Source organism: Symphodus melops (assembly GCF_947650265.1).
Source record: "Symphodus melops genome assembly, chromosome: 12".
In the NCBI taxonomy this organism is placed as follows: domain Eukaryota; kingdom Metazoa; phylum Chordata; class Actinopteri; order Labriformes; family Labridae; genus Symphodus; species Symphodus melops.
This window is the reverse complement of record NC_136702.1, coordinates 11,659,443-11,685,602: the sequence shown is the minus strand read 5'-3', so window position 1 is coordinate 11,685,602 and position 26,160 is coordinate 11,659,443. Positions and strand designations below refer to the sequence as shown.

Here is a 26,160-nt window from a genome sequence, read left to right as displayed (position 1 = left end):
GCCAAAAGCTGAGGATTTCAATGTTTATTAAAATCTTTATGTCTCATGTGAAACATGTGAATGCGAAAACTCTCTGCTTTAACTCTAAATTGAACTTGCCTTTGCACTTTAAGTCATTGCCTTTAAAAAAAATCACCAGAAAACAAAACAAGAAAGAGACGCTGACGTCTCATCAGGTCGAAATGGGTTAATACAACTTTAACGAAACAAGGTACATGGAATTCATAAATATGACCCTAATCAGAATTTAATTGTGGATTGTGCATCTGGTCTAGGTGGTTTTGGGGGTTTAATAACAGACAGAACCTCTTTGGCATACTGGCCGTTGTGCACACCGGCCTCCCGCAGAGCCTGCTCGACTCGTACTCGTGGATCAGACACAATCTGCAAAACAAAGGTAAAACGTCCAGTGAGAATAGAATAGAATAGAATGCCTTTATTGTCATTATACAAATTGTACAACGAGATTACTTGGCTTCACCTTAAAGTGCACACAGCTAATAACAAAAAAAAACAACAACAAGAAGCGTATGGGTATGGGCTGGAGAGCATTCACTCTCCAGCTGTTTCACGCAAGATCACACCCACGATGTTACCATAGTTTGTTCACAGAGTTTCCCCCATGTTAAGTACTTGAAAAATAGTACTTAATCTCACGCTTCAGTTTTGTAAAAAAGGAGAGGCACATTTTGACATGAATCATTGTCTGTGTTACACGTTACTACCTCTGACTTTGTTCTGCAGTCATGACAAAAGCACACAGACCCAGAGACTCTGCATTGCACTGATTGACTGGTTGGCCTTGGTTGGCCTTGATATCAAGGCTGTGCACAATGTTCTCTGGATGAGGACAGATTTTTTTTTTTTTTTTTCTGGTTGACAAGATTGCATCATTTTCTTTCACTGCGTGGGTCAATGGCCAGTCTCACCCAGGACAAAACGAAACAGTCCAGTAAAGGCTGTATATCGTAAACAAACATAGGGAAAGAGGGTGTGCAGGCTCATTTTATGTAGAGCACAGATAAAGAGTGCGGGGTAAATAACCACTCAGCTGTAGAGCTTTTGTAATCATACAAAGTTAAAGGTTAAAGGAGGGTGGATGTTATCATGCCTCACCTGTGTGTCTGTGTACGTGTTGATACTGTAGAGAGGTCTTTGGAGCTCAAACTCCTTTATATTCAAGTGGTGACTCCTCCAAGCCTCAGTATCTGCCATCATCCTCTCCGGGTCTGCCTCTGCCACCACCCGAACCTAAGATAAATAGGTGAGAAACATTTATTCAACGATAACAAAACACTTCTTATTTTCTACCATAAGGTGGCAGTGATGCCTCGAATAAGATAAAGAGGAGTCCAAGTCTGTCCTCATTGGTTATCTCAACAGAAAACCTAAGAACAGATAACGATCCACCTGGTTTCGGAGAACTTCAAGACGGTGCTGTCTCTCTTCTTCTTCTCTCTGCCGCTCAATCTCCCGCTCCACTCTCTCCTCCTTCTGCCTCCGCAACATGTCCACCCGAAACTGCACCCTTGACACACACAGAGGGAGTGGACATCAGTGTTAAACAGCCAGCACCAACATTACCTATCACTCCTGACGCAGCAGACCTCCAGGCTGTGGACGGTTTTATGGAAGCTGCCAGAGTGCAGTGCCTTCACCATCCCCTGTTTTTTTATATCTTTCTCACCCCTCCATGAGTCAACACCACGAGCTGTTGGTATTGATGCCTGTCCCTGTGCTGCGAGTGTCTGCAGAGTAACGCATCTAAATGACAAGGATGTGTTATCAAGGCACAGTCCTTTTTTTATTTCCCAGGAGTAATTTAGAAGAGATTCAACGCTCTCTCCAGGCAAACATTTAAAAGCAAAAGTTTTATGGCACATTTAACAATACCCAACTGTTAAGTATGTACACACTTGTGTGTGTACTTTGTCATTACTGCAATATAGTGAGGAATTAAGTGGAGGTCAGCAGAGAATGAGAGTTTCAGCTGCTGTTATTATGTTAGAAGTGAATGCATTTAAGGGAACGATGAGTCATTAAACTCCTTTACATCCACTTCTCCCCTTAATTCCCTCCTAAATCACTATAAGGCATCTAAAACCATCTTATTCCAGACAACACTCAATCATCTTGTTTGACAGTGTAATAACGGATTTTCAAACCGAGTCCATGTCCATGATTGTGACAGAATTCTCTCTCTCAATTATTCTCTTTTGGCAACTCTTTTGAAAACTGAAGGTCTCCTCACCTCTCTTTATCTCGCCGTGCCTGTTCTACCATGATTCTCCTCAGATTAGCGAGTCTCTCCTGGTCCCTCTGCTCCAGCAGCTCACTCCTCCTTTGCTGATTTAAATAAAACTGTCTGACCTGTGGGGACAAAACATCGATTTACAAAGAATGACAAGAAAAAGTTAACAACAGCCACAGGAAGAGTCACACTCCCTCTAATTGGACCACCGCAATCCTCTTAAGATCCTCATGTCGTATTGATGGCTACGAAGCAGGAATCAGATAAGTGTAAACAAAAAGAATGAGACGATATTTCAATGTCTGTCAGACTATTGTGCTAAATTATATGGAATCCATTGCGGACTAAATGCTCTCATTAATCAGAGAGTGTCTCAGGTGGCCCATGCTCTCCATAGCAGACCCCCGAGGAGAGAGTTAATGAAACAGTCACACACACACACACACACACACACACACACACACACACACACACACACACACACACACACACACACACACACACACACACACACACACACACACACACACACACACACACACACACACACACACACACACACACACACACACACACACTCTGGTGTTGTTGTACCTGTAAGGACAATAACTAAACAAATAATCAAAAAACACATATAACTGGAACAATGTTTTTCTCTTAATGTGATCCTCCATTGCACATAATTACATCCTACAGAGAGCACAGCTACAAATAGTAAGCAACTTCACATTTATAATAAGCTGATATCAAACATAAAATGCTTTGAAGGACTTCCATTTCCTGTGAAATCCTGGTTTTATCAGTGCCTGAGGTCCAGCTGAGTCAATGTGACTTCTGTTTTCTTCCTTACAAGACAAATTTCTGGCACACTGAAAACATCTGTCAAAATGTAACCTATCCTATCCTTTTGTCCATTAACAAATAAAGCAGGTCATTCCTGCAAAGGGTGTTCAAAGTTGTTTTTATAGTTTGAGCAGGCCCTGTGCATCTAAAGCACTTCTAACCGCATTATAAACACAAAGATTAATATTATATTCTCTTATATTTCGCCCAAAAGAATCAACTGTAAGTCTGGGGGAAGCAGTAGCTCAGTCAGTCAGGGACTTAGGTGTGGGAACTGGAAGGTCACGGCCTGATTCAAGCTCTGTTCCAGGCCAAGTCTGAAAATTGGTCTGCTAGCTGGAGAGGTGCCAGTTCACTGCCTGAGTACTGCCTTGAGCAAGGCACCAAACCCCTACCAGCTAAGGAGCACTCACTGTGGGCAGCTCCCTTACGCTGACATCTCTCCATTCGTGCATGTCCACAGGATCCTGTTAGTGCATGTGTGAGTTTTTCAGCCTGTGTGTGTAGCATGGCTTAACAACGGAGTGTAAAAGTGTATCTTCTTCTTCTTAAGATAATAACTTATGCAAACACATTTTGGATGTTGTCTTCTGGGCTGAATATTTACTATAATATACATATTTATGAAGAGCTCTTGTAAAATAATGTCTACTTTAAGCTGGTTTGCTTTTGACAGGTTTATAGAAAAGTTTGCTTGTTAGTCTTAAAATTAAATTACATAAGGTACTTAAACGCAGCTTTGAGCTTGCACAAATTCAGATACATGAATGTTACAGGAGGAAAACGACACATTCATCGAGGTGAGAGTGATGAGGGTGTGTTTACTTTTTTTTTCTGCTGTGATCTGATGGCAGTCTCCCTCTCCTGCTCTCTCTTTAACCTAGCCTCTTCCTCATCTTTTTGTCGAGCAGCTATGGCCGCCTCCAGCTTCGACACCTCCTCCTGCTGGGCCCGCCAGTGTTGCAGCTGCAAACACACATGCAAATGCACACCAGAAAGAAAGAAAGAGCAGGTTATTGTCCATCAACAGCTGAAGAAGAAGTTCAGAAGAGGTGTCTAAACTGTCTTTCACACTCTGCGTGAGATCACCTCAGCACCCCTCAGGGCACTGAATCACTGAATCATTCTGTTAAAGCCCTACTTCAAATAGTTCCAGTGAGAAAAGTGTAACCTTATAAGGTAATTAAGGTCAGGAATTAGACAAAACTGTACTGAAATATCTGACACATTTTCCCCTAAATTCCCATCTTACTTTAAAGATTAAAAGGATCTGAGAATTAGCTTTAGTTTTAACTTTAGCTTTTTTTGTGATCAAGGAAAGATGACTAAAGTCTTTGAATTGTTTTTTTAATTATCCATTTATATGTTCATGCATTTGAAGTGCTACTGTGAGAAATAAAAAGTGTTTAAATGTCCCAACTCTGTCTAGAAAATAATGTTGACAAATATTTCCATTTAAAAAATGCACAACACACACACACACACACACACACACACACACACACACACACACACACACACACACACACACACACACACACACACACACACACACACACACACACACACACACACACACACACACACACACACACACACACACACACACACACACTTGTTTGGTGTTTGAGTGGCAGGTGTGTTATGCAGCAGCTTCCCTGCAGCATGCCGGGTATTAAAGTGTTGCATTCTGACCGGGCGGACAGATTCACAGATCTATCCGAGAACCCTTTAGGGATCCCTGATGGAATGAGCCGCAAATTAACATGGTCTCACACACATTAACACCAGCGGTAGGAACAAGTCAATCATTTTTTGTGTCTGCCTGAGAATGAGCAGCTGCTGTGCATTAAGAGAGGATTTTAAACAATGGAGCCTGTAATGCAGGTCAAATGGCGGTGTTGAAGCCAGACATTCAAACATGTGAGGCTCTATTCAGTGAAACTGTTCATTGGAAATGGAATTTAGTAACCAGAAGAGAAAAATAGTGACGCGTGCACTGATTGCATAATGATGATCATAGCATTATGTAAATATTTATGCTGCTATTGTGTAATATTGTTTAAGTGGACTTTCTATTTGTGTGCTCACCCTTTGGTATAGACATTAGTTCCAATATTGCCTCATGTCACACAGTCCTGATATTGTGAAATGTCACAGTAAATGATTCCGTTGACCTCTAGTAAAGTCAGACCGATACAAAACCTCAAAAGGAAATTCATGCTTCAACATTGATTATAAAAATACCTACTTCAAAGCTTTTCAGGGCATTAAGAGCAAATTGTCTTGCAGCATACATTTCTACATTCTTTAAAAAGCACATGATCTATAATAAGATGGAAATATTTGTTCTATTCTGTGCATAATATTGCTTTCAATACATATCAACTCATCACTATTTTAGGGTATACTCGTGCTCTAACCTGGAGCACAGCCATGTACTGTCAATTCTAAGGTTTCAAATCCATTCAAGGCCTTTGTTTCTGGCAACTTCCACCTCTCCGGCCCAAATTTGTCTCTGTAAATATGATCAAATTAAATAGGCTTAATTTTTACAAATTGAAAGAAACACATAATTACACCATTCATCAAGGTTGGGCCTGGTCCAGATAAGATACCTGCACGTTCAATGCTCTGGAGAGATGAGACGTGTGTAAACAACCTCATGGGTGGCTCTGTAAGGCATATTTTACCGAGACGCAAAAACTAATATGTGACAGATACCACTGTTTTTATATTCATCAAGCATAATGTCTAAGGTCTGATTGCAATAAGCCTTAAAGCTTAACCTTATGTCACAGAGCAATCTAAGATGTAACTTAGCTTAGCTTTGATCCACTGTAAACACTGTGAGAGCCACAGAGGCTCAATGCTTTTCTCTCTTAAGCAGAGATGAAAAAGCCTTTGAGGAAGCACAATAAGAATGAAACAGTCATTATATACAGTCCACAGTAATTTGTCAATGGATTCTCTTTTTCTGTGAATTCAAAGAGAAATGGGATGCCATCCTTTTCAAGGCAGCACAAAAAATGACTGCAGAGATGTCAGAATAACAAAAGAATGATGGCCTTTTTATCTGCACACTATAGCCAGCTCAAAGCCTTTGTTAATACAACTGTACAGTTATCACAATGTCTTCTGTCGGGGGGGGGGGGGGGGGGGGGGGGGGGGGGGGGGGGGTCAGCACCCATCAAAACTTTTCAATGAAGATTATTCTATGGGAAAGTTGTGACATTAAACAGACATTGACAGACTACCTCTAACTTAAAGTGACAAACTTGAGGAAGAACCAAGCATCCTTATGAGATGTCAAAAACACGACAAATGAGATTTACTTCATCTTAAAGGGGGCATAAACTTTTGTCCATTGAAGTGACACTATTGCTCTCAGAAAGTGAAGAGCACATTTAGAGCTCCCCTGATAACTGGCGACGAGACAAATCATAGGTCATCATCAACTACATTTGTACAAGTGACTGATTTTCCCTGACAGACACTGTCGGAGGCCGACTTTAAAGCTAAGCTGTCAAGCCCAATGTGAAGAAGTGGGTTTTCAAAGGGGAAATGTAATGTCTCCTATTGACATAATGAGAGTATTTCAGCCTTGTGTGTTATTTTGCAGGGTTTTTTTTGCTTAATCATCCGAGATCATTTATATTCTGGGGGCCAGATGTGGCCCACGCCACCAATTGATGATCACTGGTATCATCAATCATATCACCAGCCCCAACTCCACAATGTTTTACAAATGGGACATTAGGCAAACTCTAAAATGAATACACTTCAAATAATGTATTCCTTAAACATTGTTTCGGTCATCACAGTTAGTTCTTATCATGCGGATTTGTGCCCATGCGTTAAGTTTTTTCAACAATTGTATTTGTAATTAGTTGTTCAATGCTATGAAGGGAGAATGTAGCATCCCGACTGACAGCTCTGTGGCCAAATGGGGCTTCTGCACAATTATTTACTAGATTAGCCGGCTTCGTCAGCCAGATTGCTTTGCACACACGCTTGCATCAAATAATGTCAGTGTGATATTTTTGCTTCAACAGGAGGAAATGCATGGTCCCTATCTATAGTATATGCAGTCAGTGGCTACTGAGTGCTTTATTTTAGCAGCAAACACAATAAGAATTTCCACATTTAAAACGGGTACGCTAAGTTGAATATCATACACACAAGAACAATTAACTTCTCAGACAATTGTCTACTTAAACACAGTGTGGCCCATGCACTGTCCAAACAGTGGAACTCATTTTATTAATAAACCAGAGGGATGAAGAGCTGCACATTTAATCGCTCAGATGACAGGAGATCAGCTAACACAGTATCAGGAGAATATTGGTTACAGCAGGGAAGAGGGCACCTTCTTTGGCATACGGAAATCTGTGAAAGAACTGTTTGTATTGCAAAATCTCTGGAGAGCATGAAAGTGAGGATTAGCTTTTTCAATATTAGAAAACCTCTTGTCTTATGAATATCTTTCTTCTGTCGATTGTTGCGTCCATTGTCCTGCTGGCCTGCTCATGCCTTGCCCACCTGAACATGTTGAAACAATCTGCCAACCCTTCAGGCTTTATTTACTCATGTGGGAAACAATCACTCATCAAAGATGCCCGGGAGGGAGATATAAGTGGGAGGCAAAACGAAAGCAAGGACAGAATAAAAGGCTGGAATGAAAAAGAGCAGAAAGAACAATGCCAGCTAATTACAGCAGCCAGAGCGCAGCAGAACAAACAACTGATGATTTCAAAAGAAGAGTCTGTCTTTCAGAGATAAATTGGAAAGAAATAAGCCTCATCTCATGCATGAAATGGTATGTAGTTGTCTTAATAATCCATTTCATTTAACCGCATATTATATCAGCTGCTGTTTATTACATCTGGAGCTCCTTAAAGTTAACAACTCCTATTTAATCAGTAATGTCATCTGTTTCCAGCCATATGAATCCAGCCAATCATCTTTGCTTGGCCTTCTCAAAAAGAAGCTAGCTCTCTGTGACAGCTTTGCCCTTTCCAAAACAGGAGGGTAAAAGCTGACTTTGAATTCAATTACTCTGGATTTCTCACCACTACACCCTGCACAGAAGACAGTTCAGCTCCTCCTTTATAATGAGGTCAGAGCCAGATCAGATTGATGTGGAAGGTGGTTGTTTGCAAAATCACATCTTAAATAACAAACAATAGAGTCAGGTACGACGAGCAAACAAGTACAGAAACAGTGATGGTACTCTTAGTACAGTCAAAAGTGGAGCTTTAGGTATAGATTGAAGCAATTGGTTGAGGCCCTGTAATTTGTGAGATCTTTAGGCTGATCTTAATTCCAATTGACAACTTTTAACACATCATGTCCTGACACTTCATTAAGTGGCATTAAGAAGTCATCATTGTGGTAAAGTAGGACTGAACCTCGCAGTTTCATATCTAGTATACTGAGTTCCAGTATACAGTTTTCACCCGTACAACTCAAAGACGAAGAGGATATCATTTAAACAGATGAGACTTCTCATCCATTACGTTAATTAAAGTAAAGTAAAGTAATTTACGTAAAATTTCCTTTAGGTCTATTTATTTATCTATTCATCCATAATTTTTTAGCTAACTATAACAATATGTTAGCCGTTACTTTAAGCTAATTATTTCAACAGTTTGTTTTTTTCTAAACATTGAACCGCTAAATATTTGAACTGTTTAGCCTTTATTCTGAGCTAGCTAAACCTTTATCCCATGACTTTGAGGTAACTTTGGCTAACTATTTCAAGTCTGAATCAACTGATTCAATTAATAAATTACTGTAAGCTATCTATTGTTGACTTTTTATCCAATAATCTGCCTCTATTTCAATTGTTTATCCATATAACTTTTAGCAACTATCGTCAAGTTATCTGGTGTTTTGTTCAAACTAGTTTCACTTCAGCTAACCATGTAAGCATTTGCCTCTTACATCTAGCTGACAATAACTTGTGTTTGTATTTTCCCTTCCATTTAATTATATACATTTCTGACAAATGATAAGCCATTTTACATATTCATTACTTAAGGCAAACCTTGGCCCTATTTGCTAGTTTTACAAACGTTGCAAACGTAATGTGTTACAACTGTCTCAGTTGTGGAGGTTCACACCACTTTATAAAACTCTTTGGCTGTTTATTTTCTTACTTAACTTTCTGTTATCTGTTTGTCAAATTGTGCTTTCCATTTTTTGGTGGAATTTACAGGGGTGTGTTACCTTGTTGAGCCTGCCACACAATCCTTAGCAACTGCAGAAATTTCCCCGGTTACACATGATGTGGAAAGCATAATAAAACCGTATTGGATGAACTTTCCTTAAATGATTTTAGATGTTGACCAAGAGTCCACAATTAATTATCATATATTTTTATACATTGCATCTGTCACTAAGCCAAATGTAACATACAAAACAGAAATTTGGAGAAAAACTGGAGCACTGGAAATCATTTGATCTCACAAAGGTTGAATGGTGCACAGTACAGTCAGGACAGTAGTTTTCGGTCGGTGGGGGGGGGGACCATCTTGCCTCACCGCTGTGTCTCTGTGCAGAGATGATAAAGGCAGTGGATGTCCGCCTGAGCCTCCACACAAACTCCAATGTGTGCACATTGACTGAATAAATAAAAACTGTGCATGTGATTCTATTTTGCTTATTGCCTCCGAGAGCCATGAAAACGAAACTCAAAGAAATGTGTTTGCAGTAGTCAGAGGCGTGTAGTTTATGTCCAACTGCAGACTCTATGATTGAAAAATCAAAGGCCCCTGTTGTTTCTTAAAAATACAATAAAACGGAGATTGCAGAAATGTACTGCAGTCTTGAATAACACATTCCATCATGCAAAAAACGGTTGTGCCTTTCTTCCTTCTACAACCACATTAAGCCACAGTTATTGCAGCTCTACATAAAGTCGCAATCATTTGTGGAGTAGAGTGAATGTTGCCCTTGAATTTGACTTCTTCACTTACTCCAGAAGCAAAGAAAGATCACAGTGAAAAGAGTCCAACTTAATGTAGTGATGGGCCACTAAAAACAGAGAGAGAAAGCTTTCATTTGAGGTCCTTTCTAAAATGATGAATTATATGAGCTGCAGATTGTTTAACTGTTTAGGAGCTCATTGCTTTCAGGTTTATAAACAAACATGGAGCAAAACACACAGCAGTAGACCGTCACCATTTTTCATTGTTAAAGTTATGACAGCAGGAATAAAACATTTAGTATTAGAAGGAAGGGTCATTGGGAGAGATGCTCTCTCCTGGTTAGCCACCATTTTTGAATCAAGAAAAGAAAAAGTCATTGTTTTTCTTTACCTGTATACATTTGAAATCCAAGCAACATGCTGTCTCCTCTGCTTTGTCAGCGATGCAACTTCGAGATTTCAAGAGTAACGCATGTAAATGATATTAGGTACCAATCATATTCAACACAGTAATATGATCGCTATTTGTGTCATACATAGAAAATAATCAACCTCCTTTGAAACTGTCCTCAAACCCTGACTTTGTTGTAAGTTTAGAGAGAAAAAGGTTTGGGTGTCCAGCACCAGGCATGTGGCAGTAAATCACTGCGCTGTATGGCGAACTTCAAGTGTTTAAAACGTACACAGTTAGCTGCAGCTTGTGAAATAAAGAACTATTTTTTATTGGAAGCCACACTTTTTGCAACTCAGCTTAACAATTCAATCATAACAGTGCAATAAAGGATGAGGGGGAAAAAACGTAACAACACCAACAACAACCCCACATGACTAAGAGAACAGTTATCATATCTTGTTGTGTTCCCATAACATTCCTGCTTGATTTACACATGATCAAAAGTTAAAGCATAACATGGTCCTTCAGAATATTACTACATATTTGATGATGTGTTCTGTCCCGTGAAAAACCCACACCAACACTACTTATATATTTAAGTGTCTTGTTATCTTATCAGTCATAGGACACAAGCCTCATTTATTTAATTAAAAACTTGCAGGCAAAACTAATTCAATTTGTAAAGCACTGCATCAAAATGACATGGATGTGTTCACATGAGTAACTTGTTTGTTGTGTGAATGCGAACTAGCACCCCTCCGAGACAGCATCATCATGTTTGCAAGACCATCCTTATTAGCTTGTTTGCATTCACAGCCCCTCCCAAGTGGCAGTAAAAGCGAGAGATGCTGTCAGGCAGCCTGGCGGAAAAAGGCAGCCTTGTCAGCAAATGTACTGTAACAAGAAGGCAGCCAGACACTGCTGCTGCCCGTCTGGTTCCTCAAATATGATTGCTGGAAAAGGTTGTCCTGCTAAACATATCAGTGGAGCCTGCCCAATTCTTTCCACTCTACCAGTAGAAGTGAGTCTAACTTTTAAATCAGAATAGCAGAAAGATGACCTCAGAGGGCTGGTATTTGGAAAGCTGCAGAACAATGATATATCATTAGATTAAAGTTATAGCTGCAGGGACTAAAACACAGATAGAAAGCAGGAGAACTGCAGAGTCACTGATAACAAAAAAGTGCCTTTTATAGAAGATTGGAAAGTTCCTGGAAGGTTATAGCTCTTGGATGTGATGGCACACCACACACTAACCTTCTTTCTAAGATGCAAGCAGATGTCTTGCTGGCTCTGCCGGTCTCTGTGGAGCTCCAGCTCCTCCTGGTGGGCATGTCTCGCCTCCTGCAGGGTGACCAGGGCTCTGGCCAGGAGCTCTTCATGGTCCCTCTGCCACTGCTGGGTCACTACCTTTAGCTGTGCATGGGTGAAGTGTTGCCAGTCCAACGCACGTTCATGCTCCATCTAGAACAAGCATGGAGAAAAACTGTTTTCAAATGAGATCTTACGACTAAATATCTACACTCGTTGGTGCCTTACATTTTAATAAAAACACAGAACAAACATAAATAAAAAATAAGCACATTAGATTGAATTACCATGATATTTCCAACTGTGTTGTTCCAAATTGGTGACAATCCAAACAGACCCATAAACCACTACATGATATGCCCTCTATAACAATGGCAGCAGCCCCAAGGGGAAAACTGAGTCAGATTTAGCTCTGCTGGTATATAACATGGTCCATCTCTCCTGGCTGTGAAATGTCCTGAAGGAAAACAGTTCCTTTCTGTGTGAGGGCTGCCTGTAGCTATTCATCATTATGTCAGCACTCACAGAAGCAGCATCACTTGGCTGCTTCCCTGGAACAGAGGGAATGATATTCATCTATGGGCTAATGGCGGCTAACTGACGGTGGGAAGACATTAGGCGGCTGACTGGTTTTATTGAAAATGAGTGAGCTGACAGACCTGCCAACTGAACAGAAGTGCCAGAGCCATTCAAGCAGATCCTGTTTATTAATGCACAACTTTAGAAGTTGAGCCAGATCCACCCTTTTTTCCCCTCACTTTCTCCTGTCCTCTCCTTCAGTAGCATCGCCTTCCTGCAATTGTCGTGCAATGTGTCCTCTCACATTGTCATGCATGCACTTCGGCCAACCCATTACAGTATGCATGCGGAAGTACCGGCCTCACTACCTCATCCATGTTCTCTCTGTGATGTGCTGTCTGCACTGAGCCAACCATGGGAGTGAATAAAAATGCCCTCCAAGATAAACTGAGGAAAGGCATGCGATATGAATTAGTTCTGCTTTGCAGTGGCACATTATGAGGGTATTACTATGAAATCCTGCTGGTGCTCTGATGGTTTCCTACTTATGAGAGTACATCAAGCAGTAAGTCATAATAGACAATAAAAAGCCTTAACCAGCAGAGGGAGATGTCCACTCTAAGCTAGTTAAGAGTACCGCCACCTGATGAAAATGGAAAGAGACTGGCAGAAAGAACTCCTAAATGTATCCACATTTACATCCACATACAGTTTGAATTCTTTGAGATATTTTGTACTTGTAGGGTTAGGATTGACCAAACTTTGAATCTTGAAATTAAGACAGCAACATCCGCTCTACCTTTTCTTTCTCTTCACGATTATAGAGAGAAACTGAAGAGACACCATCACAAAACAGCAATAAAGTAAACAAGTAAAACACCTGCTAATGTTTCTCATACTACTTTTGAAAACAAGGGGTTATGCAACCGATTGAAGATAGCATTTATAGCAGATTTATCACCAAGGCCCTTAAGTTGTTCACTGCACAAACCCCTTAGGCTGTGAAAATCTCACATCTGCTGTCGAGCAATGAAACAAACTGTTCTGTTTAACTTTGCAATTCAAAGTAGACTAATAAAAGGAAAGAAAATGATGCTTCAACCTGGAATAACCGCCTGCAGAGGGATCTAAATGTCAGGTGAGCGAGTTATCAAGACCAGAACAAGAACAGACTTCAATGCTTTGTAGTTACACACCAACATATGAAAAGCTTGGATCAAGGGCTGACTCCATAGAGACCAGTCCGTAAAAGAATCGCTAACAATAGTAAGCTAAATTGTCAACGACGTGTGTGCAATAGCAGAGGGGATTATTTTTCATAGAAGCAAGTATCAGACCGCTGCCACATGTTCAGGCTGCACTTTCTCACTTTATATGCAATGAGTCAGAATGTGCACAGTCCCAGCCTCTTAAACTAGAGCAGTGGTTCCCCACCTTCTGTCCTTGGAGCCCCTCCTACTACCCAAGGACCAAATTGGAGAAAAAGAAAGGTGGCTTAGAAAATGAATATCGATTTTTGATTGATTTACATTTTGTTTTCATTGATAAAATCCCAACAGAATATGTCTACACACACTTATTTCTCATCAAAAGACCTTATTATAAACTATCTAGTAATTGTTTTATCATTATTTTGGTCAATATGATCAAATGTAATTTTGACAAGCTCAGAGCATAGCCTCGTGCACCCCTGAGATCTTTGGGAACCAATGCACTTAATCAAAGAGGTTTTAGCAGCCAACTGTAGTGCACACTAATTACCCACTGCATGTGTGCAAGCTTAATTATGGCTTATGGATGAATAAGGTGGATTTAGCACGACATCAACAGCACTGCATTAACTCTGCTTCTGAAGAGGTGAAAAGTATGGAGAGTGACTGTTGATAAACACATCTCTCCCTTTCACTACCCAAAGGCTGAATGATCACAGCTCCAAATGCAGCACCCAGCTGGAACTGATATGAGGACAGGTCTCCGGGTGCTGGTAAGGGGAGGAGAGTGGGGCTGGCGGTTGTCATGGTGATGCTGAGGTGGTGGCGTGAGCGAGTTGTCCACAGTGGGTGACATGGCATATCCTGCAGCGTGCTGAGCGAATCATTGTCCATGCTTATCTGTGTGTTTGTCTGCGCCGTTCAGCCTGCTGAGCCACATTGATCAGGGAGCCAGGGACTCACACTGCAGGGACGCTTCAGACTGAGGAGTAGGGGGGGATTACATTTTTAGATGTGGGTGCCGAGAGGTACACAAGTGTCCCTCCATCAATGGAAATGGGGGCTTTCTATGCATTTTTTAAATGAGAATTTTCATCTCTTGTGCAGAGACCACCCTGGAAAAGACCGCTTTGTTCTCAGCAAAACCTCCCTTGATAAATTGTTAATTTTAGGGTCAATTAATTTCACCATGAAATGTTAATTAGGTATAGTGTCAGAGACTACAGAAAAAAAGCAAAAATAGCACATTGTAAATCATTGTAAAAAACAAACAAACAACAAAACTCAGAAATCTCCAAACATAGAGCCTTTTATGCTTAAACATAATTAAAACATGTTCTTATAATTATTTTATCAGTTGCTCATGAATTCAAGTTTTTTTTTATTTTTTTTTTAGGTTTAAGCACTTTCTCCTTTCTTTTCTGTTCTCTTAATTGCCTTGTGTCTGAATGTGCTATACAAGGAAACTTGCCTTATCTTTAATACCTTTGCTTAAATACCTACCAGCTCTGATTTAGTTCTCTGAGGGAATAGCCTTTGGAGCATGTCCATGCAGAGTGTTCTGTGGTTCGCTACGTCAGGAGGAGTGTATAGAGACAAAGTGAACTGGAAGCGTTGGTGTTCATCTGCACACCAGCCAAAGAACCTGAAACAGAGCAAAAAAATATAACCAGAAAATGATATCATCCTTCCATTGTGTCATTTAAGTTGACTTCATTATCTGAGGCTCGATTTGCTCACTTTTGATAGAAGCTGACAGTACTATACAGCAACCATAAGGATATCAAAGTCAAGTAATGAAGTGGCTTTGGCACACTGATACAATCAACCTACTGCTAAGAAACACTGTCATTCAGTGAACTGAGTATCATCTATGTGCGGTTAATGTCCTGCTAAATTTTTACCATCTTGATCTGCCAAGCGGTGCCTTTAGACAGAATTATGTTATTAATCTTGAAACAGCTTATTTTATTACGATACAGAAAGATATTGTAGAGAGTGGCGTCACACATGTTTCATATAGGAAACTGAACCTAATTTTCTCATTCAGTCAAGGCCTACCTATCCGTTGTTTGCAGTTGCTCTTGGAGGTTCTGGAGTCTGCTCTGGTATCTTTCGGTCAGGGACTGGAAGGTCTGGATCAGTGAGTCTTTGAGTTGTGGATCGGGGCAGTCTGAATCCAAAACCTCCTCTGGAACGTCTGTTATGTTCACCAGATGATCTGAAGTACCTGTTAAATATTTCTGCAGAGAAAAGTATCATAATGTCTGAGCTACAAGTTGTAAAGTTCAGATGATTCTCTGTGTAAGCTCTAATACAGACATTCAATACAACATTCAATTTAGACTTGCTGAAACAGAAGGACGATATGGAAACAGAAGTGAGAAATGTACCTCCAATTCAAGGTCAGCGATCTCATTCTCCAAGCTCAGGTACTCTGCGTCAAGTTTAGCAGTGATGTCATCTTGCTGGTTTTTCACAAAGTGAATCTGGTGATAAACGGTTGACATTAAAAAAACAATATCTAAAATAGTTAGAATACACACAGAGAATGATCATCAGTGCAAACTCAAGAAATCACATCTTCCAGCTGTAACACTTTCTTCCTTCTTGTTCTGCTACAGTATGTCCGCTCAGAGCATCCTAACTACTTGAACTCAGGTCCCCAGTGTTCTCTCAGACATCTACATTCAGAAACATTTATCTTCAGTACATGGCAAGTGTTCAGTAACTGCTTCCCTTCCCAAGATGTTACATATCAGAGGGAGGAAAAGAGATATTTAGGAATGTAGACAGGTTTTATCGAATCATTTTAACTATTTATGTGCTTTAGAAAAGCTACATTTACAGGCTGAAGTATTTGGAAAAACAACTAAGACAACGTTAACATATCCTTCTGATGGTTGTGAAGCATTGAAAAAGTTGGTTAAATGAAAGAAATCACTTTTTATTTTCAGGGTGACATGACTCACTTCTGTTTTTCAAGGACACACCTTGTTATCGGTCTAGGACTGTCCCTGAAGAAATCTACTCAGTTAATCAGTTCCCTCTTGTCTTTAATTTCAGCGTTTTGCTGTTGACTTAGAGTGTGCACATTTTTCTTCAAACATGGTTACAGACTTTACGGCAGAGTGGAGCCATTCAAGGACACTTAAACGTTGTTGTTTACTACTTTCACGTTACACAAGAAAAACTTAACTGTTAAACCACTGACAACAGAGTTTAGCACAACAGGTGAATTACTGCGACTCCTGGCGAATTGATCAGATGTCATTTAATGAGTATTAACGAAAGTTTATAAAGATGATTAGAAATCCCACTAGATCAAAGTTTACTCAAACAAAAATGTTGGGATTTGCCCGAGACTTCTGCCTCTTATAGGTACGTTTTTTTCTTTTCCGCTGTAACATTTGCTAAATGTTTCTAAGAGTTATGCATATGATGGATTAACGCTGGGTCTTTTTACCTGCTCTTTTGATATTAAATAGCAAGGAGTATGGTCTTTTACATGCCTTTTGTAAAGTGTCTCGAGATAACACTTGTTAAGAATTGGCGCTATACAAATAAAGATTGATTGATTGATTTATGAGTTCAGTGTCTTTGATGGCAGACAAGGGAATGTACAGATCAAATCTGATTTGTGCATGAAAATGAAAATGGGGACCTCGACTTTAAATAAAGTTAAAAATACAGAGTAAACAACAATGTGTGTTGTTTGCTGTGTTATAAACAAAACATTTATTAAAAAAGGGAGTATGAAGCAAAGTATGGACAAAAAAAAAAAAACAGTCCAAGAAAACTTTGGATAAGGATACTGCTACTTCTACATTCTATCTAGACAAAGGTAATTATTGGAGCCTGAAGTAGACACATGAGATGAAGAATGCCAGAGGCTTCAAATAACTGCACTGGCTTAATAAGGAGCAATATATCTTTATCTTCAGTATTACTGAGTAAAAAAAATTACCAGCAGTCCTATCAGTTTTATCTTAAACATGACTATGAATAAAAAAAATGGATTAACATTATATTACTATACTAAATTAGTTGTGGTAATGTGTCATGGGTTGAATCTCAGTCTGCCTGTCTGATTGTTATTTGTCTTTTATAAATAAGCTTTTAACTAAATACAAATGTTTTCCAGACTCTAACCTTCTTAATTAAAACAGTCAAGGTTGGATGTTTAATTAGAATGGACCTAGGAGAGCTGTCTGATTTGTTTCGATTTAGAGAGCAAAGCTAAGCAGAGAATCATGAAACACGGGACGTGATGGAAAACTGTCCATTGTGCCAATGGGTGGTATATACATGAGGTTTGCTTTGGTGTTGAGAGTGGTGTGAGGGCTGAATCTCAGACATGAAAGAGGGGCGGTGGATCATCCAAGAAAACATTGAGTTTATATAGCACATTTAAAAACAGCTTCAGCTGACCAAAGTGCAAATGTTCAAAAGTCAGGGGAGTAAAATGAAAAACAATAAGGAGCATCATTGCTGTGTGATGTTTGTGTCTCTGTATGTAAGGCAGGGCGAGGGGGGTGGGGTCCCATTATGCCCATGTGATCAGGTGGGTAGCGGCTGTGTGCCAGCAGGAGTAGAGGGGGTCATGGGAAAGCAACAAGCATGAGTGAGCCTCACAGAGGAGACAAAATGGCTGGCAGACAGTTCACTTCAAGAAAAGACCCCTGCTTACTCCTTAATCTCACCATTCATCTCTAAGGCTCGCATAAAGACTCTGAGAGTCAAAGGCAGAGTTTGTGACTTTGGTACGGTGGATATCTAACAAACAAGAGATTTTTGGACGGTGAATACGAAGCTGTGTGCAAGATGGGATCACTGTGTGAACATGCAGGACAGCTCAACTTAAATGTCTGCTGGATGTGCACAGCACACTGTTTTGGTTTGGCAGGATTTATTGTTTAGCGCAATGAGTGTACTGTCAGAATTAAATACTGCGAAAAAAAACAAGGACATGAGTTGTAAGAAGCAAGAATGGCTGATACGTTTCTTTATGGTAACCAGGTGCAGTAAAAATTAAAAATTGAGCTTTGTAAATACTTTATTAAAATTACTATGGGGGACAGTAGACATTCACATTATGTCTTTATCACTCAGATACCTGTTGTACAACTTGCTCCCAGTTGGATCCAGAAACATTGGACTGCTGTTGTCTTATTTCATCCAGTCTGAAGCGCAGGTCGTCCTTGAGATGATGAACAGGCTCCACAGTGGCTATCCTGAATGCTTCCTGTTCTCTTTCCAGGAGAAGCGCTAAACCCAAACAAAGAAAAGATAACTAAAGACTACTTAAATACAGTCACATATAATCATTCAAAGCTGTCAGGTTTTTTTTTACCACATTCTTGGAGTGAGAAGGTTGCAGTGTCTGTTCTATCATTCGGCCTGATCATGTCCAGAAAATCATGGATGTCATTCTCTGCATTCTCCCTGTTTAACGAGTTAAGGCATTTCAAATACAATCACATTCAGTTATTTATCTAGACAACTTTAACATGATAAAATATTTGACAGGCTAAAGGCACTTTGGTCAGCTCGCATTGTTTAAAATGTGCTATTTAAATGGTTCTTGTTTGACTTGATTGTAAAGACGGGAGCACTTTGTCAAAGTGAAAAGGAAATGCAAAAACACATGAAGTGCTCTTCACATCTATAACATATCAGCTAGGAGTGATTTTAAGCTATGTGAGCTATGAAGATATTTCAAAGGAACTTTAAAGGTCACATATTATACAAAATACACTTATAATATTTTTACAACACTGATACCGAACCTGTCTTTAAAACCCCCAATTCTGAGAAAATGAAATCTTCTCCAATTTTTTGCCTGTTAAACTTTTTAGAAAATGTTTCTAAAAGAGGCTGTTTGAGGATTTTTAAATACAACTTGTGTTGGAAGAAGTAAGCATTATTATATCATATCATACTTATTCCTTATTTTAGTATCTCTATTCTATTTCATTTTACAGTCTAAATTATTTCTTTACTTGTGTACTGTGTTTTTGAGCATTGGTAACAATCGAGTTTCTCCTGGGATTAATAATTTATTTCTGATTCTGATTATGAGGTCACATTTATTGATCCATTGATGACTATAGTGATGACTCATATCACTATAGCAGTGCATCTGGTCAAGGTGCAACCCCTGGTGTCAAGTAATTTTTTTTTATGTGGAAAATACAATGTAGCATTGAAGCAGCGCTGCATTAAATAACTTTTGTGGTAACTTAAATAACAGTATTTGTTTTGTCAGTGAACACTTTTGAAATCTCATGACATGTTTTGATGTATGTATCTTTATATTTGCACTCATAGTACCTGTACCTTATCACTTATGGAGGTTTGATCAGACACTATTGACAGGGGCTGAATTGAGCTTTCAGCAAACAGTTTAAATGATTGCTCTTTGATCAATCTCTGCTTTTCTTTAGAGAAGTGATCTCCCTCTTTCCAAGCACATGACTGATCTATAACTTCTTTCTCATAGATATAACAATGACTTCTAAAACAGTCTTTTTCACTTGTCTCAGCTACTTTACAGCACTATTTTAACTGAATAAAAAAATCCCACATCAGTTGTGATATATTATCAAATGATCTCCATGTTTCCTTTTTCAAAAAAATTAGTAAGTCAGCAATTGGAAACCCCCCCCCCCCCAAAAAAAAAACAGTCTGAACAATTGGATACAGTAATAAGCTCATCAAATTTAAACTGGCTGTAAATGTTTATGACATTTAACTCAGAAATGTGCTTTTTGGTGAAATAAAAGGGCACCAATGAATACAGGGGATTGATCAGGGAACTGGAGATCAAACATCAAAGAAATATAAGCAACTCATAATAATACTTTCAACATCACCAGTGTGTCATCACAACATTAAAGGGATACTTCACAGACCACTCCCACTGAAGCTAAAGTGCTCTTTTTACAGTGTATACGACCGAGAGCTCCTCGTCCTCACCGCCGCCTTGTGTTCCACCATCAAACTCAACTTATCGTTGCTATATTGCGGCTCGCAGAGTTAGCCAAGAACATCTGATTCGAGCACAAGATCTTCAATATCCCCTTCATCCATATCACTTTGAAGTTGAAACATACTTTTTTCACTATTGTCACTTCTTCTCAGCTTTGTCCACAGAGCCTGCTAGCATAGCTTCCTATCAAGAACGGTGGCCGTTGCTTTTAGGTTCTGGGAGTAAGGTCCCGTCCACTGATCTGTAATAGGCCTGTAGCTTCAGTGGGTCAAAAACATGAGGAACTAGCGATGTAGTTTCACTCGCTTTAACCCAAGCAGCATCCAGTAACGCAAAATGACGATTTTTGCGTCATCAGAGGCTCACTGTCAGACAAGAAATACAGAGCTTTCCCGTCTTAGGGGAAAATGTGGGTGGGATGCACAACCATTCAAAAATACCACCAGGTTTCTAGTGATGCTAAGCTTAATGCAAATGGGTGAAGTGTCAGCATACCACAGTAAATCTGTAGTATGCTTTGTTGAAAAAAAAGAAGTGTTACATTTGCATTTCAATGAGTCACTGTATGAATGATCAGTCAAGCTTTCGTTAAGACTACAAGGAATAACAACGTATTGCTGCTCAATATGATAGAGGAAAACATTCTTAAAAAGATTGTGCTTCTGACGATAGTAAACAAAAGAAAACAGGATGTGTGATTCAAAAAAAGTATGACGGTAAGAAAGGCTGGGCATTATTGTTAAAAAAGGAAGTGTTACCATAGAGATATCTTCGTCAGTCTCCTTTTTGACAAGGTGGCTTTTGAATCCCATGGTAATTTAACTGGTTATATGCAAAGAGAGCTGCAAGCAGTGGCACATCTTTATGACTGGGCTCATTACTGAGACTCACACTTGTGTACATCATTAACCTTGGGTGGCTCAGACACAGTCATTACGCAGCCAAACAAGCTGCACCCCAGAGCTAGCGCTGCCCTTCTCACTTCACAAGGCATGACACCGCTGGGGCCCCAGTCCCACACTTCTGCGTCAGCACGTAGAGTGAGAGTGCTTCTCCATGCAGTACCAACACAGCTACAACTCCAGACTCCTTTCTCACCCTTAATTCAATGACATGGCTGCAAGAAAATCAACTTCCTTCTTTTCTTGTTTCCTCCCTGGTACTTTTTGTTCCCCTGTTAGGCTTATTTTTTTCACCTTATTTTTTCATCCAGGATCCTGTCTGGGCTCAATCTTAATGGCGCTTAACTGGAACGGTTGCGTGGCATGATGGCAGATTGAGAAAACTGCAGCAGATAATGACAAGGAGTAATAGAGGGCTCTTACTCAGCCTTTTGCAGCCTAGGGCAAACTCTGCTCCACACCTGTCTATGCTGCCGTAACAGGGAGCTCTCCTTGGTTGCCTTGGCTGTACATCGAGTCTTCTGAACCTATAAGACAATGGTTTAATGCAGAGTCAAAATAAAAGGGAATAAGCACTGAAGAGAAAATAACTTGGGTATTTACTTTGGATGCATTTAAGCAATGGTATTTATAACCTCCTGTGACTAATTATCTTCATCAGGACAAACCTAACGTACATAGAGGGCATTAAGGAATCAGGACCATAATATAAAACTGAAATGGCAGAACAACTATTAAGGAAGTAAATCATGATGTTCCAACGATGACTTTAATGTTAAAGTGCTTTAGATAAGAACAAGTTGTTCAGCACATTAAGGTTTTTTTTTTATACAAGCATTTACCTCAGCCGTTATTAGTATTATTGTGTCTTTGAGTGGCTCATAAACTTGGGTAATTCAAGTGGAACCACAGCCAAAGCGTTATAGCAACATAAACAGTTGCAAATTAAAACAATCAAGTGGGAACATGCATGGGGCACGTGAGGCACGTTATTATGTAGAAGGGGAAGATGGGGTAGAAATCTTAATCTACTCTCTCATTTGTTTTCCTTTTTGATCCTGAAAGAACAATGTACATTCAGAGCACTCTCCTGTCAGTGTTTTCATACACAGGCCACTGGCTCAGATAATTACATCTCACATAAATAATACATGGGTACAACCATTTGTATAGCATTCGTACATTCTAAAGTCATTGTCATGACGGTTGTTTTTATGTTTTTAGAGTTTATTTACATGTCATTTGCTGTTCAGCTTCAGTTGAAGCAAAAGAAGTTTGCATATATAGGCCGAAAGATTTACTCTTGGGGTGATACTCATTTTATAGTTACTGGAATCAGCAGTCAGTATTAAAGTACCGCTGCTCTGAAAGAAAAGAGGCAGAATTGATGTCTTCCCAGTGCTCTTCCAGGCAATGAATGGTAAGTGATCCTAATTTGCATTGGCTGTCTAATAACTCAGCGGAACTAAAAAAAGAAAAGTGCCTGAAGCGAAACTTAGATCAACTCGTTTCTAGTTTCATTGTGCCAAATAAAACAACCATCGATATCCCCCTTTTAAATATTAAAGTCACAATGAAACCAGTCCATTTCTCAAAATATTTATTGAAAGATGAAATCTATTCTATTTAGTAACCACACTTTTTTTTTTATCATTTGTTATAAACAGAACATGTGTCAAGAATGATGTCAAATCACTAACAGACTTTTCAGACCTTTTTTGTTTTGAAGGCTGTGTACACCCGCAGAGGCGTTAATAAAATCTCCTGTCAGCTCGACATTCTGTTAAACTATTCTGAAATTAGATACTGTTAAATATCTACACAGAATATGTATTATAAAAGTGTAACTTCTCTCTCCCAAAATAAACTTCAGAGTCAGAGACATGGCAACAAAGCTCAGCACCCTGCATGCCCACACATGAGGTGAAGCAAGTTAGAGGAGATTATTTCCTGACCTATGCCGGTAAGAAAGGGTCACAAACCCCTTTGAGTTTATGTTTCTTAACAAATGAAGTATCTAATTGAAATGTGTTGTCAAGTTTTAAGATTTCAATACTCAAGTAAACACCAAACACCAAAATCTATTTGTGAGCGTTTCTTTTTTTTCAAACCTGCATCTTGAAATAGTAATATTCTGTGTACGTGTATGGATTAGGTGATTTTAATATGCAAATTAGAGAACTGAAGAATTCCCTGCAGAACTTTTACAACTACATAACAACATATTGTTATAGTGGCATCACTTTCTCTTACTTCTAATTCTTTTTTTTTGGAAAGCAGGACAGCTGTAATGCACCTCCCTCTATTTGAGTACAGTGCTGTGTGTTAGAAATCTTCTCAAGAGGTCCAATTTTAAGGTTCTAGTATCTCCTAATGCTTCGAATCATTTCCTGGAGAGCAAAAAATGATCCCATGCTTGAGGCCACTTACGGCCATTTTGCTACACTCTTTCGTGTCGCCAACGGTTGATGCTCAGAAAGCTTGCCTTTCAGCAGGCCGACCATACGTGAACATAATCTTATCTGAGTTATGCAGGGAGCAGGGCTGGAAGAAGCCATGTGCGATCATAGAGATACTAAAACACTTCTGCCACAGTTTATCAATTAAAACACTGCAGGTCTAACAGCCTTATCTTCACTGCCCGTAGCATTAACTTTTTGCTCTGCTCAGGGTTGGCTATGAACTTCAATCAGTTTTATAGAAAAACCCCAGGCAGCCAAATAAATATTCAGTAAACTGGAAACACTATTGTGCTGTGATATTACTGTGCTCTGTTTCATGTACTTAAATAAACTATAAGGTTGAGCAATGATGGCTTAGTGGTGGTATAAAATCAATTTACATCATGTGGAGTTTAAGAGAGAGGAAATAAGGATCAATAAACACAGAGAATTTCCTTTAACTAAAGCCCTGTGTATTATCAATTCAAATTACAGTTAGTGTGCTGCTGAATCACCATGTAATGAACTTTAACAGGGATTGATTTTGTAATAGAATTGATGTTTTAAACAGGGGCATGAGATTTATTAAAAAATGTTTTTAAAAAAATCACCTTTTGTCCAATTAGATCAAACTCCAGTCGCTTGGCATCAACAATGGCTTGTAGTCTTTCATATTCAGCTGGTTTGTACTTTGAGCTGCCAAGACCATTTTTCATCCGCACTGTCAGTTTCTCTGCATGGACAAAAACACAAGACATGTTTAAATTAGATCGTTGGAATTGACGAAAAATGTATCACTCTTCAGAGTCTGAAGTAAAGTACGTATGCTTACTTCAGCAAAGAAAGAAAGAGGTAAAAAAAAACAGGGAACAACAACAGCTGAATGTGTTGGATTGTAAGCGTAATTTAGAAATGACTGCACAGAGGAGGGTTAAGTTTCAAGGGGGTAGCAGAGAGTAAACAAACTGTGTCAGACAGTTTTTAGAGTTCAGCTGTGACCCATAGAGGCAGGTGAATAAACACAAGCAAGACTGCCTCTGACAAAAGCTTCAAAGACTTGACATTACAAGAACAATTTAACATGGGGACAGGTTAAGTCTGTTCAGCAGATCAATGGGCCACTATGTCACAAGTCAGCAATATGTCAGGCCTAGTTTGTGCTGACTTACCCACATCTCCTGCTCTGTAGTTTATAACGAATGCATGCATATCCTTTCCACTCATCTTAAAGGAGATGTACAGTGCCTGCAAAATAAAGTCATTAACAGGAAAATACCAGCCACAAACAAAGCAATGAGAATCTAAACGTTGCCGTCAAGATCTGCAAGATATTGCAAAAGAAATCAGTTGACAAGTTTCAGTGTTTGAAAGGTGACATATGGTGCCAGGGTGTGATCTGATATGCCTCTGGAATATAGTTTTGTCTTTGCTTTGATTTAAACTTTGGAGGAGAAAAAAGGTTTTGGCCACACAGACATGAACATGTGAAATGGATTGTGTGAGGTATGGAGGAACTGATTTAATCTCCGAGTAATCGGATGCTTTGTTGGAGCCATTGAAGATAATTACTATTCTTGGTCTAGCAGACAAAAAGGCTTCTTTTTTAACGCATAACAAAATGATTATACAACATAAACACCAAACAGAAGCTAATGTTGGGTGACCAGGATATAATAGCTGACAAGCATAAGCCTTACATTTTACTGTCTTCACTCCAGAGACTGAGAGACACAATCTTGTAATGAGTCCACAGTTGAGGGCCACTTAATTCATTGAGACACTGACACTGTTGTTATAATCCCTTATCACTTATATCAACTTAACTTGTTGTTGTTTTGTTCATATCAGCTGCTTTAAAACGTGTTCATAATAACGCCTGCCTTTGGATGATCCACTCTGTACTATTTGGTGAAGACATTATGTTGTTTTTCACAAGTTATAAATTGTGAAAATGCAGGAAATAGTGACAGTTACATAAAAAGACACTTACATTAAAAAACAACAGTTGAACGCATAAGCAGCTGATATCTAGTCAGCAAGCTAACGAGTCTAAACACAAAAGTCAGAAAAATATTTGTGACCGATATTGAGAAAAGAAACGTTGCTGAGTTTAACAGAACCTCGTAGGATAATATAAAGACACAGGTAACTTGCATGAAGTCTGCTATACATGTAAAAAATTACATTTACCCACTGAACCCTAGCTTACCTTGTGCTATCCCTCTCTGTTAAATTGACAACATTTGTAACCAAGGGAACTATCATCTCCTCTGCTATTGGTTCGTTCAATAATACGAACCTTCTTGGGAACGCCCCTTATCTCCGTCGTAACCAATGAGGTGTGTGTACTGCTTTCCCACATTCCC

The 26,160-nt window shown here is 39.3% G+C and overlaps 1 protein-coding gene across 2 annotated transcripts; it reads right to left on the bottom strand.

The window, feature by feature from the left end:
* Nucleotides 1-9: 9 nt before the first annotated feature.
* On the bottom strand, nt 10-26,094 carry LOC306832364 (coiled-coil domain-containing protein 148-like). Of its 2 annotated transcripts, XM_079356982.1 has the most exons (16): nt 26,004-26,052; nt 25,619-25,690; nt 24,964-25,039; nt 24,406-24,527; nt 21,777-21,880; nt 18,814-18,905; nt 18,577-18,728; nt 15,854-15,949; nt 15,522-15,703; nt 14,964-15,105; nt 11,677-11,883; nt 3,920-4,060; nt 2,252-2,370; nt 1,411-1,528; nt 1,117-1,251; nt 10-384 (listed from the first exon to the last, which is right to left on the bottom strand). In XM_079356982.1, exons 3-16 carry the CDS (start codon nt 25,016-25,018, stop codon nt 241-243), a joined length of 1,809 nt encoding a protein of 602 aa, XP_079213108.1. In that variant the 5' UTR covers nt 25,019-25,039; nt 25,619-25,690; nt 26,004-26,052; the 3' UTR covers nt 10-240. The 2 variants fall into 2 exon arrangements, with proteins under 2 accessions (XP_079213108.1, XP_079213107.1); XM_079356981.1 differs by lacking the exon at nt 25,619-25,690 and having other exon boundaries at nt 26,004-26,094.
* Nucleotides 26,095-26,160: the final 66 nt, after the last annotated feature.